The 18,399-nt window shown below is 55.4% G+C and overlaps 8 protein-coding genes across 8 annotated transcripts; 7 read left to right on the top strand and 1 right to left on the bottom strand.

The window, feature by feature from the left end:
• Window positions 1-215: 215 nt before the first annotated feature.
• Window positions 216-2,061, bottom strand: ACO1O0_005923 (major facilitator superfamily-domain-containing protein; the record flags this gene model as incomplete). Its single annotated transcript, XM_083195328.1, has 5 exons — window positions 216-1,011; window positions 1,064-1,204; window positions 1,258-1,605; window positions 1,655-1,758; window positions 1,822-2,061. The coding sequence occupies 5 exons, from the start codon at window positions 2,059-2,061 to the stop codon at window positions 216-218; spliced, it is 1,629 nt and encodes a 542-aa protein (XP_083048344.1).
• Window positions 2,062-3,098: 1,037 nt separating this feature from the next.
• Window positions 3,099-4,295, top strand: ACO1O0_005922 (uncharacterized protein; the record flags this gene model as incomplete). The annotated part of the gene is given in 3 exon segments (XM_083195327.1): window positions 3,099-3,106; window positions 3,119-3,359; window positions 3,633-4,295. 3 exon segments carry the CDS (start codon window positions 3,099-3,101, stop codon window positions 4,293-4,295), a joined length of 912 nt encoding a protein of 303 aa, XP_083048343.1.
• Window positions 4,296-4,850: 555 nt separating this feature from the next.
• On the top strand, window positions 4,851-7,539 carry ACO1O0_005921 (uncharacterized protein; the record flags this gene model as incomplete). Its single annotated transcript, XM_083195326.1, has 2 exons — window positions 4,851-5,152; window positions 5,376-7,539. The coding sequence occupies 2 exons, from the start codon at window positions 4,851-4,853 to the stop codon at window positions 7,537-7,539; spliced, it is 2,466 nt and encodes an 821-aa protein (XP_083048342.1).
• An 896-nt stretch (window positions 7,540-8,435) lies between these two features.
• On the top strand, window positions 8,436-9,550 carry ACO1O0_005920 (uncharacterized protein; the record flags this gene model as incomplete). Its single annotated transcript, XM_083195325.1, has 2 exons — window positions 8,436-9,079; window positions 9,145-9,550. The coding sequence occupies 2 exons, from the start codon at window positions 8,436-8,438 to the stop codon at window positions 9,548-9,550; spliced, it is 1,050 nt and encodes a 349-aa protein (XP_083048341.1).
• A 1,249-nt stretch (window positions 9,551-10,799) lies between these two features.
• ACO1O0_005919 (uncharacterized protein) lies at window positions 10,800-11,320 on the top strand (the record flags this gene model as incomplete). The annotated part of the gene is made up of 2 exons (XM_083195324.1): window positions 10,800-11,064; window positions 11,139-11,320. 2 exons carry the CDS (start codon window positions 10,800-10,802, stop codon window positions 11,318-11,320), a joined length of 447 nt encoding a protein of 148 aa, XP_083048340.1.
• A 399-nt stretch (window positions 11,321-11,719) lies between these two features.
• ACO1O0_005918 (uncharacterized protein) lies at window positions 11,720-15,165 on the top strand (the record flags this gene model as incomplete). Its single annotated transcript, XM_083195323.1, has 4 exons — window positions 11,720-11,949; window positions 12,222-13,158; window positions 13,195-13,484; window positions 14,268-15,165. The coding sequence occupies 4 exons, from the start codon at window positions 11,720-11,722 to the stop codon at window positions 15,163-15,165; spliced, it is 2,355 nt and encodes a 784-aa protein (XP_083048339.1).
• Window positions 15,166-16,135: 970 nt separating this feature from the next.
• ACO1O0_005917 (beta-lactamase-like protein) lies at window positions 16,136-17,099 on the top strand (the record flags this gene model as incomplete). The annotated part of the gene is made up of 2 exons (XM_083195322.1): window positions 16,136-16,619; window positions 16,690-17,099. 2 exons carry the CDS (start codon window positions 16,136-16,138, stop codon window positions 17,097-17,099), a joined length of 894 nt encoding a protein of 297 aa, XP_083048338.1.
• Window positions 17,100-17,595: 496 nt separating this feature from the next.
• On the top strand, window positions 17,596-18,393 carry ACO1O0_005916 (uncharacterized protein; the record flags this gene model as incomplete). The annotated part of the gene is made up of 1 exon (XM_083195321.1): window positions 17,596-18,393. One exon carries the CDS (start codon window positions 17,596-17,598, stop codon window positions 18,391-18,393), a length of 798 nt encoding a protein of 265 aa, XP_083048337.1.
• Between the last annotated feature and the right edge of the window lie 6 nt (window positions 18,394-18,399).

Genomic DNA, 18,399 nt, shown 5'->3' with positions numbered 1-18,399 from the left:
CGTTATAATCATCAGATCCAATATTCTCCATCACTGTCTGAGCGGATGGATTTCCTTGTTGTTTCATGTCGTCCATTGCTGTTCCCTATTAGTTGGTTTCCCCAATGTCAAGTTCAGATCCCCAGTCCCAAGTCCCGGCACCTTAAATTCTCAATCTACCCAAAATGCCGTTCATCTCTACGTCGTTTTCATAAAAGTCGTCAAGTGTGTGTCCCTCAGGCCATATCTCTGGGGGGTACATGGACCTCTTCATCCGTTTCGGATTCCTCGATCCATCCTTCTTGGTTGTTCTTGGGCATCCTGACAAACGCAATGTCCATAGCCAGCGCCGCCGCCGCAAGGGCCGCCCCAAAGTATAGCGCAGCACGGTAGCCCAGGACAGTGCCAGCACCGCTCTTGTGAAGCTGGCTCTCAATCGTCCCCGCAAACCCGAGACCTAGGCTGTTGCCGTACAGATTCAGCGTACCCACCAGACTGCCCGCCACGCCCTGCTGGCTCTTCTTGACGCTGCTGCTAGCAATGACCTGGCCCGCCACGAAGATGAAGTCCGGGCACAGGCTCCCGAAAAGAACAGCCGGGAAGGTCTGGGCCCAGTATGTCTGCTGCTCGGGCTGCGTGGCTAGGAGCAGGTCGGAGATGACGGTCGACACGATGCCAAAGGCCATAATCCACTGGGCCTCGAGGCGCGGGATAAGCCACGCAGCCAGCCCTACGGCAAAGGTGGTGCCAAAGACGAATGGAAGCCAGCCCAGTGAGACCTGCATGACACCCCATCCTCGGATGATCTGCTGCCACGCGACCATGTAGAAGGTCGAGATGCTGAAGCCCATGTAAGTGACCAGCACAACAAAGATGAGGGCTCCAAAAGATGGCGCCTTGAAGATGCCCATTGGGAGAATGGGGTCGTTGGTGAACCTGTTCTCCCACAAGACAAATCCCCCACCGAGTGCGAGAGAAAGGATTAGGGTGACTATGATGTATGGTGTGTCCCATCCGACCGAAGGCGCTTGGCTAGCAAAGGTTAGTAATCCACATTATAATATGAAGATTTTGAATAACTTACTTCCAGGTAAAGCTGAACAGCACTAGGCAGCTCAGACCGAGGAAAGCGCCGATAAAATCAATCTTGCCTCCTTTATCGACTGGCCCTTCGCGGGGCATAATGAAGAATAATGACACATAGAATAGGGTCCCCAGTAGCGCACTAGAATCGGGTTAGCAGGGGGCTGACAGATGTCCATTTTGCACATCTCTCACATGAAGATAAATAACCATTTCCACTCGGCCTTTTCAATAAAGAGACCAGTGAAGAGAGCACCAACCATGGCGCCGAAGGGAGGTGATGCCGCGAATATGGCAAGTGTCACGTTCCGAGCTGTACCAGGTGGGATCATGACGGTGAGAGTCGCCACCGCATTGGGCATGACGATACCCCCTCCAATTCCCGTGAGCGCGCGGGCTGTGACGAAGGACTCGTAGGTGTTGCAGAAGGCATTGGTCAGTGAGAAGATGACCAAGATGGTCCCGCCGGCAAGAAGCATCCATTGGTGGCCGTAAACATCGCCGAGACGGCCACTAATGAGGACAAATCCACTCTGAGTGAGCCTGAAGAGTGTTAGCATTTTTGACAATCAAGGGATGCGATGGTACCCACGAGTATGCTGCAGCGATCCAGTTGGCCTGGCCTGGTCCGACGGGCCGGCCGAGGAGCCTACTGAACTCGAAGCCCCCAACGACTGTTGAAAACATGGAAACAAACTGTTATTTGTATGTAATTAGCCATGGTAAGTGGAAAAAGGGAGAAAATGTTTATAACCTTACCCCGATCAAGTTGGCGCACACTACGAGGGAGACGATAACGTTGCGCTTGGTGTTGCTGAGGGACGGGGCACGAGAGGCGGCGATGGACATGACTTCGAACACTTCGCTCCTCCGGGGCTCGTCCTGCTGTGCCTGCGCCGTAGTAACTCTCCCAATAACGGAGAGCACGTCTCCCGACGACTCGCCATGATGGTCGACCGCTGTGTGAGTCTCGTTGACATGTTTCTCTGGGTGAGCCATGATGGGTGATCTCGTATACCGCACAAAGACTCGCAAAACGTCTAGAAGTCGAATGATGAGAGGAAAGAAAGCTGGCCGCATACCACGGCCGTGAGTGGGAGCCGGCGTGTGGTAGAAAAACTGCTTGCGGGACTCTGTGTTATTGCCGTATGCGGAAACTCCGTCTTGGTGGAAGGGTCTTTGCGGCCGGAGGAGAGTGGAGCCTCTGGATCTCTGGAGTGGATCACATCACGGCTCCGCGGTCCCACGATCCACCTACGAGGAGGAGTGGATGTGATGATTTGCGGGGAGCTGGTCACAGGGACGGCCAAAGGGCGGTTGGGCCTCTGTTGGGACTCGCTCTCTGATAAACTTGCGTCTGCGGAATACTCGTCTTGGAGGTCCATGGCGACCAACGGGCCGTGGTGTCAGAGAGGGGTTGAACCTTGATGAGGGGCGTTGTGGCGAGCGTGATGGGCGAATTAGAGGCGGTTGGGACCTTGAACGCACGAACCTTGGATGAATGTTCCGTAAGCCAGTGTTGAAGTTGAAGTCATCACTAAAAGGGGGGGAATAGCCAACAAAGGCGGTGCCCAGAAGCTCTCCCGTCTCCCACCATAGATCTCACTACGATCTCACTATAATAGTCCATTTCCAGTGCTCCAGTGCCCACCGGCAGTGGGTGACAGGCCGGGAACAGCCCTGGAGGCATCCGGCAGTGCACACAGGTGGGCGTACGCCCCACTAAACTTTATCGAGAATTATAAATCAAACACCACAAGTGATCAGACCCCTTCTGCGGTGGCCCTAGCCAGCCTCTCAAAACCGCACATGCGGGAAACTGGGACAGGGCCAAGAAGCCACATTGACCAAAGAGAAACCTGTATATAATTTTTCCTGCGGGTTGAGTGTATGTTTCTTTTCACCGCCCACGGTCTTTCTTGAATCGTGCACTGTAAACCTCTTCACCTCCACACCCACTCTTCCCTGTCCAACCACCATCCCACCCCCATCCGTTCATCCTCAATCGGCACTCCGCGCTCCGCAGATCCACAGCCATGGCTCGGTCCGACAAAAGTACTACACCGTTCGATTCACCAATGAATGATTTCTCGGACTTCATGGATCGCTATGCGGACGATCCAGAGATGCTGGCACAGCTGCGGGCATTTCTCGAGGCCAGGCCAGATTGGTCTGAACCGAAAGACATCACAGTCATCAAGGAATATGACGACCGGTACGCCTTCATCAAGGACGTCGCCAACACTCTCAACAATCCCGACAAGATATACGACCGTGACTGGAAGATGACCGTCCCTGTACTTGCAGCCGTAATGCTAGGACCAATCGATGAGTTGAGACATAACCAAGAGCAATCCCCTGATTCCGAGTTTGCTAAATCGCTACAAGCTGTTAGACCTAGCCTCCTGCATTGTATGCTCCCTCTCAGATACCCCCTTATGTCTGTTCACTTGACTGATTGGAGAATTAAAGTCTTCCGCGATGCGCACATGGACACGATTCCGCCCCCGATCGGTACCACCCCTCTCGGTCCGGCCTCAGCCATTTGTAGGGCGAGAGATGGCTTTCAGTGTATTGTCACCAGGTGCTGCGATGCTGTAGCCTGCGACATCGTCCCCTCTTTCTGGAGCAGGAGCACAACCGACGTCAGCAACACAGAGTGGTATACAGGCCTGGCATTTGGTGTGTTCCTTGGCCGTGAACGAAGGGACAAACTCCGGCAGCTCCTGAACGGGGGGCAAGGATGCTTAGAATACTCCTGGAACAAGATACTCCTCAGCCGTGAGCTTCGTGACTTCTGGTCAAGGGCGCTTTGGGCATTCCGATACAGGGGCACATCCCAATCCGAAGGGAAATGGAAGGTCACCATCCAGTTCCACTGGATGCCACAAGACTCCAGCCGTCAACTCCATCAAAAGAATGTCCTCGACTGCAACGAGAACCCCTTCTCGAAGCTCGAACCGAACACTGATGCGATAGCCTTGAACGCCGAGACCCATCGTCCAATTCGCACTGGCGATATTTTCGTTATCACGCTCCCTACCGCCGAGGAAGCTGAAAAGTTCAAGCTAATGATCAAGATCCAATGGACGTTTATTCGGATCGCAGCATTGTCTGGCGTCGCAGGCAACCCCAAGATTCTCGACTGTGATGATGTCGGCGACCTGGACCCTGGAGCCGCATTAGAGCCAACTAGCACACATGACATAGGGAGTGATGAGGAAGAGGACTAAGAATGTGTTAGCTGAGTGATAAAGCCGTTCTGTCATAATAGTAGCGGCATGTATGATAGCTGTTAATAATATCCAAATGTTACAGTCGACAGCATGACTATATTGCGGGTTAGTGATGTGGAGATATCCATATGCTGATTGTGTTCCTAGTGCACATATTATCTTTCCAATCTCTTGCTCAAATAGCTTCCCTCTTTCGCTAACCGCCTCGGTGGCCAGCCACGCTATTGCTTCATGTCGTCACGCGTCGCTGCGAGTGTACAGTGTACATCTCAGCCGCCAACCCCCGTCACCATCGAGACCACCGTTCAAAAGCGGCGACGCCCACCAGCTGACTTGGTGGCTTCAATAGCGCTTTTGTTGCATGATGGATACATGCAAGGCGTATTCTGCCCTACCATGGCGTCGTTTCCAGATGTCAGGTTCCAAGGCTTGATCTTGCATTTATCAATTTCCTTTCTCACTAAACGCCGCGCAGAGACCGTCGATCCAAGAACGCGCTCGACGGTCGTCGCGCAAAAGTAACAGACGGTTCGGACAAAGACACTCTGGGAAATGAGCGGGCCGGTGTTCCAGGGCGCCATTGGTGGCGAATTCGTGATTCCCGGCACGCAGGCCTTATCGGGTGGCACCATCAACTTCAACTTCCCCAGCCATGCGCTCAGCGGCGGACGGTTCGACCACGCCTCTGGGCTGGGCCATGCTGGACCGGCGGGGTCCTGGTTTACTGTCCCGTTCTCGGCAGATCCGGGGTTTGTTGATCGGCCGGATATCCTGCGCTGGCTGAGGGAGCATAACGATGCGCCTACTAACCGGGGGATACGCAAGGCGACGAGGTCCAAGCTGAAAGATGTGTTGTGAGTGTGCTTCTAGAGGGAAATTTTATCGAGGTTTCGGAGGGCTGTGGGAAACGGAGCGGATGGCTGGCTGACACCTAGTATAGCCGTCCATCTTCTACATTCAAGCGCCTCACTCAGACGGGAGCCCAGTGTCGTCGATCTGCTTTAGTAGGGCTAGGAGGGGTTGGGTGAGTGGTCGTCACTACGTTCTCAGGGGCATGCCTGACAGAAGAGGTAATAGCAAGTCACAGATTGTGATCCAATATGCGCACGAGATCCGCGCCCAATCCAGGAAGACATCCATCTTCTGGGTCCATGGAGGCTCCAAGGCGCGTTTCGCAGAGGGATATCGAGGCATTGCCGACAGAGCTCAGCTGTTCAACAGCAATAGCGACGAACAGGACGTACTTGCCATGGTTCGGGGTTGGTTGGACAACGAGGCCAACGGGGAGTGGCTGATGATTATTGACAATGCCGACGACGCAAATGTCTTCTTTGGCACAGAGGGAGGTCCGGATATGGCCCAATTTCTACCCAGGACGGGACGCGGTTCTATTATATTCACGTCTCGGAGCATGGATACAGCAGAGAAGCTTGTAGGCGGGGAAAACATCTACAAGGTCCCGACAATGCTGCCGACTCAGGCACTGGACCTTCTACGAAACGGCCTCGGCGAGATCCACCCGGGTGAGGAGGGCCCCAGCTCGGAGCTGGTTCATGAGCTGGGTATGATACCACTGGCCATCAGCCAGGCCGCAGCATACATCCGACGAAGGACGCCCCGTATCTCTGTCTTATCCTACCTGAACGAGATCCGCCAGAATGACGGACGGGCCAGGATGCTCCTCAACGAGGCCGTCGACCACCGCCGCGACCCATCGGCCTCCAACTCGCTCGTGTCAACATGGCAGCTCACCCTACACCGGGTCCACCACGAGCGTCCCACGGCCACAGACCTCCTCACCCTAATGAGCTTCTTCAACCCGCAGGCCATCCCGGATTTTGCCCTGAAGGAGTACGTACGGGACTGGAGGAGCCATGACGACTTACAAAAGGACCTCGACATCCTATGCGGATACTCACTGGTGACCGTCGTCGGCGCCCGGGGGGACATGTTCGCCATGCACCCGCTCGTCCAGTTCTGCACGCAGCTGTGGCGCTCGCAGCAGGGCGACATCCCCACGTGGACGAGGGTCTTCCTCAGCGTCATGTCGGCCGTGTACCCCTACGGCATGTACGACAACTGGCACATCTGCCAGGTCCTGGAGCCGCACATCACGGGGCTGTTCACGTTCGAGCCCCGGGACGCGGCCGACGCGCAGAAGTGGGCCAGGCTGCTCGCCAACGCCGGGCACTACCGCCTCAGCACGGGGAGGCACAAGCAGGCCGAGTTCCTCCTGCAGCAGGCCCTCGCGGCGGACAGGCGGTTCCTGGGCGAGGACCACATCGACACGCACCGCGTGCAGGTGGAGCTGTACATGGCGCGGCTGGACAGCGGCAGCCTCTGCAGCAGCGACGAGGCCGAGTTCGCGGTCCGGGACATGCTGGTGAGCAACCTGCAGTCCCTGGGGCCGGACCACCCGGGGACGCTGGACACGGCGTACAGGCTCGGGGGCGTGCTGGCCAGCAAGGGCGCCATCGGGGAGTCGGAGATGATGCTGCGGGCGACGCTGGAGGCGTCGACGAGGGTGCTGGGGAGGGGGAGTCTGATGACGGTTGATACGGCGCATGCGCTGGCGCAGGTGTGCCTGAGGAAAAACAACTTTGTCGAGGGGGAGGAGATTCTTCGGTCGGCGCAGGGTATGGCCGTCACGGGGCTGGGAGAGAGGCACCCTGCCACGCTTGATGTCGGTCAGTCGCTGGGGAGGGTCGTGGCCATCCAGGGTCGGCTATCCGAGGCCGAGGACATCCTGAAGCCGGTTCTCGAGTCGAAGAAGGCCGTCCTTGGGCCCGAGCACCTAAGCACCCTCGAGAGCCTGGAGCTACTGGCGTCGGTCATGGGTCTCAGGTCGAAGATGTTCTCAGCAGCGACGATGCTGGGCCAGGTCCACGATGCACGGTGCAGACAGCTGGGCGTAGAGCACCCGCGATCGCTGGACGCGGCCTCTGGGCTGGGCACAGCGCTGATGTGCCAGAGGCGGTATCGCAAGGCCGAGTATGTGATGCGGCATGTGCTAGAGGTGCGCGAGAGGGTTCTGGGTATGGACGCCAGTTCGACGTACATGGCTGCTGCGGAGCTCTCGCTGGTGCTGCAGCATCAGAAGTGTGAGTCTGAGGCGGCGTTGCACCACGAGAGGGCGTCGCGAGGGTTGGAGCGGTTGGTTGGGCCTGATCACCCCGCCGTAGTGGCTTTGAATGACAGGTACCGGAAGATGTCCGCTCGAATGTCGGGGAGGAAGGGATGAGGATTTTGGCGTTCCAGCTAATATGAATACGAACTCACCCGTGTATTGTATCATCCTCGGCGTTGAATACTAGCCTCCACTGCTGGTGCCAAGAGAGAGAGGATTGGGGTGTGGATGTGCCCCATTCCGAGATCGACAGGCACTGACGTCGATTTCTGGATCCATCAAGGCACAGGCTGGCATCTGATTGACCACTAAGTTTGGAAAAATCCTCCTTTGGATTTTCCTGCCCGTGTATTCCTGTTGGCGCTGACGATGTCTTCAGTTCTCGTGAGGGGAACAGCTCGAAGGACACCACGTCTCACAGATATTGGGCCTCGAATGCGCATCGTCTGGCGATGGATGCGCTATCGATCTTGACCTTGCTAGGCTGTAAGCAATTGCCCAGCACCAACATGGGGTACCGTTTAGTGAAATGAAGCCACCCGGGGATATCCTTGGCAGCGACCGGGGCATGGAGAATCAGGAGCAACAGGTTGCTTCAGATAAACAAGAGGGAGCAACAAGGCCACAGTGGTGTCCCAACCATTCCATTTCTAACTTTGGGAGTTAGGATCAAGCAAACGGATTTCTGGACTGCTCGGCAATTGTCTGTGATTCCACGTGGTGCACGAGTCCTCAAACGTGGCACAAAAGCCGCCATCGCGATTTCGTCAAGGGACCGGAGATTAGTGTCGACAAGGGACCCCCCCCGGGATATCACGCTCTGTCTCCGCTGCCTCTCTTGTTGATCCGCCCCCCTCCTCCTCGTCCTTCCTGAAACCTGCCCTCCATCACCATTGTCGTCGAGCCTCGACGACCAATTCGGTTGCGCGCTGCGGCGCCTCATCCCCCCGTCCCCTCATCACCACCTGGCCGACAACTACTCCTCCTCCCCCTCCTCCGCTCATCGCCAAATGGCCGACAGAGGACCCATCAAGGCGACCAGCGACGCAGCCGGGGACGCTGCGGCAGTCGCAGGGAGATCTCTAACCGGACGACCCGACCGGTCCGCATCAGTGTCCTCGGTAGCACAGCAACAACAACACCAAAACTATCAGCAACAACAGCAACACCGCCGGCAACGAAGCGGCGCCGAGCACGGGGCACTCCGGCCCGCCCCCGCCCCCGCCGCGGTCAATAGGCCCCAGCCGGCCGTCTACTGGAACGACAAGAAGTCGTCCATGGAGCAGCTGCCTCAGCAACAGCAGCAGCAGATCCAACATCCGCAGCCGCCACCGCAACGCACATTCTTCGAAGACTCGACACCCCCGCCGTCGCCATCGTACCTTGCCACCAGCAGCCACAGTCTCTCTACAAGACACCATTCGTCTAAAGGGTCGGCGGCGGCGATCAAGGACGGCGGTTACGATTACCGGTACGACCATGTTGCGCCGCCGGCGCCAATTCCCCCGCGAGAGAGGTTATTTGGGTTAAGAAAGAAAACGCTCTGGATCATTGTGGGAGTGGTGGCCGTGGTGATACTGGGGCTGGCGATTGGGCTGGGTGTGGGTTTGGGACAGAATAAAGACTCGTCCAAGGGGGCTGGCGACAAGGACGGGTATGTCTCACGGACTAGCACTACCCGTACTGATGGAAAACTCGGAACTAACATGACTGTCTCAGGGCTTCTTCTACCAACGATTCATCAGCCACAGCATCCTCTCATCCCTCGAGGACGTCATCCTCGCCAAAGGAGACTTCGACGACGAGCACACACGCCAGCACCGTATGTCCCGCCGCCAACAACACCCTCTACGACGTGCCCCAGTCCGACAAGACCTTCCTCCGCCTGTGCGGCATCGACTACACGGGCGAAGGCGCCGCCGACGATCTTGCCACCGTGTGGACGGCCTCGATGCAGGACTGCATCATCAACTGCGTCGGGTACGACGGGTGTACGGCCTGCTCGTGGGGTGCCATTGAAGGGGATAACTATCGCGATAATCATCGGTGTTTCCTCAAGACGAATCTGGCCGAGTCGAAAAAGACCAAAGTCCGAGCTGGTTGGGACTTTGCGATAATGCAGTGAGAAGAGAGGGAGGGTGTCTGTGGTGTGTATTCAATGTTAATGTAGATATGTATAGCGTTGATTTGATTGATACCTAAACTGAATATGACCTTGTTAATAGAATTCTCTTCGAGTATTATGTGGTGAGGGGAGACGACGAGGATACTACTGTATGACCTACCCTAGACACTGGGCGATGACCACCCATCGAAGGCTATCTTGATTGCGCATAGGCCCAACACCTGTCCATATTGCTCGGATGAAAGTCGCTCAATGGCGATATTGGGATCCCAATGCCATTCAAGACCGTGAATGACGTATATTTACGCAACTAATCCAACAATGTTAATCCGCTTCGGTTCGTGGGGTACAAACTCCCGATGGTGAATGCCGAGGGAAGTACGAATGCTTCAGCGAGTTTGTTAGCCACATTCAGAGCCAAACTCGGAAAAGAATTTAGCACAGGCTACTAGTAGTTTATCATAGTGTTGTCGGTATAAAGCAATGAGGAGATGTTCCTGCTAGAACAGTCGCCATCACATCTAAGCAGTCACTACGGGTATTACGAGTATAATCAGTCATTCCCTGAAATGATGGACAGCCCCGCCATCCCTACATTCCAGCAAGCGGCCGTCTTGGACAATCCAGGCCCAGATGCCCAGATCACCATCCGCCATGATACCCCCGTCGGATCTCCAGGACCTCAAGAGGTCTTGATCAAGCTCACCCACACAGGAATCTGGTACGGCTCAACCCCGCACTCCACCAACACCACCTCCATCACGGGCCAACTGACGCCTTATTACTCTGTGGTTCGCACAGTGGCTCCGAGGTTCGCGCAATCCGCGGCTGGGGCGCATACAACCGCATCATCGGGCACGAAGGTATAGGCACCGTCGTCCGGCTGGGCAGCGGCGTGGCACCCCCCATGCAGGGGAGGCGAGTCGGTGTGCAGTGGCTGTTCAGCAGCTGTCACGAGTGCCCGACCTGTCGTCGGGGGACTGCACACATCTGTCCGCGGCAGTGCAATACGGGGCGTTCGTGTCCGGGGACGCTGCAGCAGTATGTCGTGGCTGATGCGAGGCACATTTTTGAGATTCCTGATGGTCTGGCGGGGGAAGTGGCTGCGCCGTTGCTGTGTGCTGGGCTGACCATGATGGGCGCTGCGAGGGATCTCCGTTCGCATGGTTTGGCGCGGGGGGACTGGGTGGTTATCCTGGGCTCTGGGGGAGGGTTGGGCCATATGGGCATTCAGATTGCCGCCAGGGTTATGGGGTTGAGGGTGATTGCTGTTGATTCGGGGTCTTCTAAACGGTCTGTGTCGATTGAGTCTGGAGCCGAGGTGTTTATCGACTTTAACGAGTCGGATGTTGCGGCTGAAGTCGCCAAACATACGGGAGAAGGCGCTGCTGCTATCATGGTGGTGTCGGATGCGGAGGACGCTTTTCGACTATCTGCCCATCTTGCCCGGCCAGGCGGTACCATTCTATGCATTGGCCTGCCACCGGACCATCTGGAGATCCCCATATCGGTGGGTACGTGTATTCGAAAAGGTATGATGAGCTTCCAGTTTTCTTGTCTCGCTTGACGCCGCTAACTTCTATATCAGCTCTCACCATCAAGGGAGTTTTGGTAGGCTCCACGGACGACATGCAGGAGCTTTTCCAGCACGCTGTAGACGGTCTCATCAAACCCCTGATAGAGGTCGTGGGTCTCTTAGAGGTACCCGATTCTATGAAGAAGCTGGTAAAGAAGGAGATATCAGGGAGGATTGTCGTAGCTTTGCCGTAGTAGTCGTTCGTCCACAGACACAAAGCATTCCATTGAGCTCTAACCGGTCCCGTCATTATTGTAGTCAAGGCTGTGCAACGTCGGGCTTCTGATCGGCTGCCTCTTTAGGCTCCGTCGTGCGTCTGCAGACGAACCAACTGCATATAAAAATGGAAATGTTCACAGTCGTAGAAACCTGTTGGTTGAAGGTGTTACCTGGGACTGTTTTTACATCGATTGTTCGAAACTCTTGCGAGTGGTACTGGGGGCACCCAACCCATGATCTTGGGGCGCAGCCAAGCAACGCATTGTTATCACCCCGTTCTGCCGGCCCTTGCTTGTCGCTACAAACAGAAATCCTTCCTCGTGCACACACGGGCCCAAGACCCCTCAACATCTCCTGCGGGGGCAACCTTCGACATGTCTGGTTTCGAGGCGCTCGGCCTGGCCTGTGGTGTATTCCAAACCGTCAGCTTTGCCCTCGATGCCGCCCAGATCTGCCGAGATATATACAATGGCCAGAAATCCCCCGACTCTCACCTGGAAGACGTTGCGAAAGCCATGCGCGAGGCTGCGGATAGAACTAAAGGATTGGGTATCGCCGTGGATGCCACGCCCGAGGAGCGGCGCCTCACCGACATTGCTGAGAAGTGCATACACGACGCGAGGAGACTTGAGAAAGAAGTCCAGAATATCAGGAGACTTGACAGTAAGGGTGGTTTTGTTGGGCCCTTGCGTGCTCGACTCAGTTCCTTCAGGAGAAAAAAGGCCATTGCAGACCTTGAAAGAAGTCTCGGAGGTTACAAGGATTCTATGCAGCATCTGATGACTACGGAGATCTAGTGAGTTTGCGCAAATGGCAATAATCCGCGCTATATCCCTACTACTAGTCGCTAACATGGATATCAAGCTTCAAGACCAGGGCGAGTGGCTTGAAGGAGAAGCAAGGCTTCCGGGAATTGGATACCGACCTTCAATCCTTCACCTGGAAGCTCGCATCTGGTTTCACGGAAATGAATGATCTATTGAGTCATGAGAGCCAATTGATTCAAGAGCATACTACCAAGGAAGCCAGGCGGATCGAAAAGTCTATGATAGAATATGCCGAATTTCAGGAGGCGAGACAGGACACTAAGCAGACTACACAGAAACAACGGGAGCGCATCCTCGAAAGTCTTAGATTCAACGATATGAATCAACGGCGAAATCACATCACGGATCCTCATGACGCAACCTTTGATCGAATCTTTCAATCGTACCAATGTGTGTGGGAGCGTCCAAGCCAGAGCTCCTCTGGAAGCCAAATTGAGTTTGATGGTTATGATCCAACGTTGGGTCATCAACGTCCTGATCCAATTGATGAGGCTTGGCAGAGCTTTGTTACCTGGCTGCGGTCTAGTGACGAGCTCTTCTGGATCCAGGGCAAACCAGGCTTGGGGAAAAGCACCCTTGTCAAGAGCATTATATACGGAGACTCTGCCGGAGAAACCACCAGGACCCATTTGGATGAGTGGAAGCCGGGAACTCGGGTGCTCTCACACTGTTTCTGGAGGATTGGAACATCTTTGCAATCCAACAGCAGAGGATTATACAGCAGCTTGGTGTATCAGCTCTTCGAAAACAACGATGCGCTTGTCGACCATATAGCCCGTCGATTTCCTTTTACGGCTACCAAGAACTGCCTCAATGACTGGTCATTTAAGGAGCTTGAAAAGGTTCTCAAGGCGTCTCTTGAGTTTGATCAAGATAAGAGTTCATTTTGCATCTTCGTCAACGGTCTAGACGAATACGATGACGATGATGGACAAGGAGGAGTTGTGGAGAAGATGAAGATGCTCGCCCGCTATCCAAACGTCAAGGTATGCGTTTCTAGTCGGCCAGAGCCACAATTACAGAAGCGACTTGACCAGTTTCCCCACCTCAAGCTCCATCACTTGACATGGGATGGTATGAAGGCGTACGCATTATCACAGTTCAAGAGTCTAGAGACGGAAGAGCAACTTACGCCAGATCTCTTGGAGACATTGGTTCAGAAGCTGCTATCTAAGGCTCAGGGTGTTTTTCTCTGGCTCCGACTAGCCGTGCGGAGTCTCATAGATGGCATTGAATATGAGGACCCCGAGGATAAGCTGTTCCAGCGACTGGACCAACTTCCAAGGGAGCTCGACGAGCTCTATGCTGATATGTGGAGGAAACAGAACAGAGATGAAAATATATATCGGGAATCAGCAGCTATATACTTTCAAGTTGCTACCCAACAGGACCATATAGAACAAGCCTGTTTGTTCCCGCCACTATACTTGGTTCTAATTGCGTGCGCAACGCAGCCCGAGGTCCAGAACAGACTACTTGACTTGGAGCTTGAGGTTGACATCGCAGCTTTGGGAACAATATGCGATAATATCAAACGGGAAATTCTTATTCGATGCGCTGGGATGCTTGAGATATACTCAGGGTCGGACAAAGATCACCCTTTGGCGTTCAGGATGAAGCAACACGTTTGTTTTATTCATCGGACAGCTCATGACTTTCTTGTGGACACGGCTGCTGGAAACAAAATTCTGCGCCATACAAGAACATCGAATATGGATTCATATTTTGGCCTATTGAAAGGCCATCTGTGCTGTGCTCGCGTTTTGGGACGACTCCCAAGAGAAGTAAAACTCATGGGGCATAGCTGTGCATTCCTGAGTAATATCTTATGTTCTCTAGAGAGGCTTTCGACAGCTGAAGAAGACGGAGACAGCTTCCCGAAGAGCAAGGCTCTCGATCTCATAGCCATCGCTTAAACCTTTGCCGAGGGGCACCTTCTGAATACGGGTTACGGAATTCCGGTTATATCACCTAGAACTCAATACTTGGATAAAGCTTGGTTCGCAAGCCTTGTCTCCAAATTTCGCGGCCTTGATTATTATCTTTTGTCCGTGTTAGAGACTGCAGATGCCGGCATGGCTACTGACATTTTGAGACTCATCGAATGGGACAGTCGGATGTCAATACAGGTGATACGGAAGCTATTGCGCCAAGGTGCTGATCCGGTCGCGCTTGTTTCGTCCCGTGATCACCTTGGTACTTCTAAACTCCGGCCAGGACGGAAGCGGCGTGAATGCTACCAGATTGCCGTTCGGGTAACGGCGCTATGGAAGGCTGTAGTCAGCTTTCTCTTAAACGGGTTTCTTGTTTGCGAGGGCAAGGATACGGTATTCCGATATGCCACGGACGTAGATGTGGTAGTTGCAATGCTGGGCGCATGTCACCCTCGGGTCGTGGACAACTGGAGACCGGTGGCGCCTGCAAATTTCGACGCTGGCGGCGGTTGGCAACGCCTGCTCTACGACCATCTCACAGTTTTCCACTCCGAATATACAGACAGACTGACGCCGTTTTTCGAGATGGATATTTGCTCCATGTTGGAGATTGGTCTGCGTCATCTGGCCTCGATCGGTGAGCCCGACCTGGTGCAAAGGGCGCAAGCACTACGGGACTGGATCATCGATCCCAAGCCCCCTCGTCTTCGCTTCATTCGTTTGCTCCCAGGATCACTTAACCATCATCTCGGCGCTGAATCAGAGACCAACCCTCTATTCACCCGCTGGTATCGGGTGATCGATCAGGGTCCATTTGAGGACATCATTCAGTTTCTCTTCTACAGCCCAAGAGACGTCGATGACGACTCAGCTACAGAGGCCCGGCTACAAAAGTGGTATCGTACTGCTAGGAATCTAGTATATGACCCAAATGTGCTACAGAGGGTATCATTGGAGGAGATTCTGGAAGCACCAGCCAGCGAAGGGCGACATGGGATATGCTCGCTAAAGGATGCTGGCTTCGTCGAAGACGACGAAATGCCTAGCAGTGCTGGATAAAATGTTGGCAAGGCCGGCATCTTCACCTTCTACTTCGGGAATTTACAGTCTTGTTTCTGCTTGGTTAGTCCACAGTGGTGGTGGTGGTGGTGGTGGTGGTGAAGAATAAGTGCATGGTCAACCTCGTGAGGAAGGGGTTTTCAACCACACTCATTGATGTTTCCCCTTCAAGGGCTCTAGATCTGTTATTAATAAAGTGTTTGCTCTCGATGGACCTGGAGTGGTCGTCTTGTTAGGCAGGTCTAGTTAGCCCCGCTGTTGACCCTCGTCATGATGGCTGGACTAGCCTGTGGTGCTGTGGTGCTTGTCTATGCCTGTGATAGCCGCAACCTTGTTTCGACTCAGCAACTGTTGATTCGCCACTGGTCCCTGCTCGGCGGCCATGGAGATGGCCGATAATGGCCGGGTCGGCGAGGCGGCGTGGGACCGTCGTACGTTTAATCGCTGGCAGCATATCTCCGATTGTCCATTCTCCACCTGGTCGCCGAAGCGCCCCTCGCCGACAGCCCGACGTCCCGAGTATGTCACCCGCGCCGATGAATTTTACATACATTACCAGTGGCTAAGTAGTAAAAAGCCCCGATCCCCGAGTCTTTGCATTCCAGGCACACCTGCTCATTGTGCACAAGTCCTGCAGATCATCTGTCATTCACTGCGTTTCATCTTCTGGAGGACGGCGACGACGCTTTCCTGGTCCCCGACATCCCATTCTTTTATACGCAGCTCGCCTGCTCTGCGCCCCTCTGCCAACATGAATCCTCAACTTATTCTCCCACGCGCCAGACTCTGTCTCCAGTGCCGAGGCCTTCTCGCCAGAAATCTACGCACATCAGCCATTGCAGCCCGGCAGTACTCCAGCAGCAGCTTGAAGTCAGCACCGCGCCCAGCCCCGGTCCTCAATCCATCGCGACACTCTACTCGGTCACCGCTGCCCACCAGCCACCGTGCTCCGTACCTCACCAAAGCCACCATGGAAGGCCAGCCAGACGTCCACAGCGAGTTTGAGCCCGTCACGGGCACATGGCAGTACATTGTCGCAGACCCGACCTCCTCCAAGGCCATCATCATCGATCCCGTGCTCAACCTGGACCCGGCGACGCAGACCATCACCACCACCACGGCGGATCTCCTCCTCTCGGCCGTGACGCAGAGGGGCTACCAGGTGGAGATGATCCTCGAGACCCATGCCCACGCGGACCATCTCACTGCCGCGTCGTATCTGCAGAGCCGCCTGTCGCAGATCCAGGACCACCGGCCGTTGATTGGCATCGGGAAGCGCATCAAGCAGGTGCAGAAGCTGTTTGGCCAGCGGTACGGCATCCCGGAGAATGAGTACAAGAACGTCTTCGACACGCTCTTTGACGACGATGAGACGTTCAAGCTGGGCAGTCTGACTGGCACGGCCATCCACCTGCCCGGGCATACTCCCGACCACCTGGGCTACAAGATCGGAGGTCAGTACTGAGGCAACACAGACATGCTTCCATTGCATCATGTAGGATTCCCCACTAACACCCTCCCCAGACAACGTCTTCGTAGGCGACTCCCTCTTCCACGCAGACATCGGCAGCGCGCGGTGCGACTTCCCCGGCGGTAGCGCCTCGGACCTGTACAACTCGGGCCGCAAGCTACTCGCCCTACCCGACGGCACCAAGATCTGGACCGGGCACGACTACCCGCCCAAGGACCGCGACGGCCCCGTGGCGTACCTGACGGTGAGGGAGCACCGCGAGCGCAACAAGCACCTCAACGACGAGGTGTCGCGCGAGGACTACGTGTCGATGCGCACGACGCGCGACAACCAGATGGCGGAGCCGAGGCTGCTGCACCAGTCGCTGCAGATCAACATCCGCGCGGGGAGGCTGCCGAAGCCGAATGAGGCGAAGCAGCGGTTTGTGCACCTGCCGCTCAAGTTCAAGGTGCCGCAGTGGTAGGGAGGAGGGTGTTGGGGGACGTGTGTTGTGTATTTCTGTACGACGGGGCATTGGACGGTTCATGTTTTGTTATTTGTGGCATTGTTGACCAGCTCTCATCTCCTTTCTTCTATCTATATAACAACAGGCAGTATATACTTTCTTCAATGAAATCGCCTCATCTCCCGTATTCGTCCTATTCTGCTAGTTATCAGGGCTATGAAAATCAAAGATCAGTTGATGCTGCTGAGTTTCACCCCGAGTTCCGACATCCGGGGGTAGCGGAGCCCCGGGAAGCATAAAAGTGGATCTACCGCCCGCCCGATTTATCCCCGTCCCATCAGCCCATTATGAGTCAAAAAGATGGGGAAAGTCCTCCAGCGACAGCCGAATCCAGAGGGGACCCAAGCCACCAAGGCACCACCACGTTGCGCCTCACCGGACGCCATCGCGTTTGCCTTCCCAAGGCCAGGTCGATTCTGGTAATTACTATTACCGGCCGACCAGCTAGCTGACAATGTCCACTGCCCGGGCGCAGACGCTGACCAGCGTCCCCGACGAGCTGGAGGCGCTGCTCAAGGCGCACATCCCCACCTCGCTCCCGGTGCTGCGCAGGGTGCAGTCTGCCAAGTACGAGAAGCGAATGTCGTCTGGAGCCAGGATCGTGCTGGTCTCGGAGGATGCTGCGACGGACAGCCAGCCCGAGAAATTCACCGTCGCGTTCGTCGACTATGCCGGCGGGCCGGATACGCAGATGTGGCTGTACAGCACGCTGGAGGACGACGATGATGGCGACGGCGACAAGGCATCCGACAAGGTCTACCGGGAGCAGCTGGAAGTGCTAGTCCGGGAACTCGTCCGTCTGAACCTGGAATACGGCAAAGAGACGGCGTACCCCGGGACGATGCTGCTGGGCACGCTGAACACGCGCGTGCGCAGGATTCTGGAGGGCATGAATCGCATCCAGCCTCGGCCCACGGATTACTATAACAAGTGGCTTTTCCGGGCGGAGGCGTTGCCCCAGAGGGACGGCGAGCTGCCCGAGGGGATGACCTGGGACACGGCCACGCTGGCGGATTGTGAGGTTGTCGCTGCGAGGACAGACATTCCGCGGACTCCGTATGTCGACGAGACTCTGTCCCATGGTGATCTTATGTGTGCTTACATCTTAGCTAGGACGCTGCTACTCACTCTACCGAACCAGATCATCCGACACGAGGATGGGACGCCTATATCGTGGGCGTTTCTTGGCCCGGACGGGGCTCTGATCAGTCTCCACTGTGAGGTAGGCATGGGCAAATATCAAGAGAATTAGATTGAG

This window comes from Amphichorda felina (assembly GCF_050947745.1).
Source record: "Amphichorda felina strain 45539 chromosome Unknown scaffold_6, whole genome shotgun sequence".
Taxonomy (NCBI): Eukaryota; Fungi; Ascomycota; class Sordariomycetes; order Hypocreales; family Bionectriaceae; genus Amphichorda; species Amphichorda felina.
The sequence above is the reverse complement of the archived record's forward strand: the minus strand, read 5'-3'. Positions and strand labels throughout refer to the sequence as shown.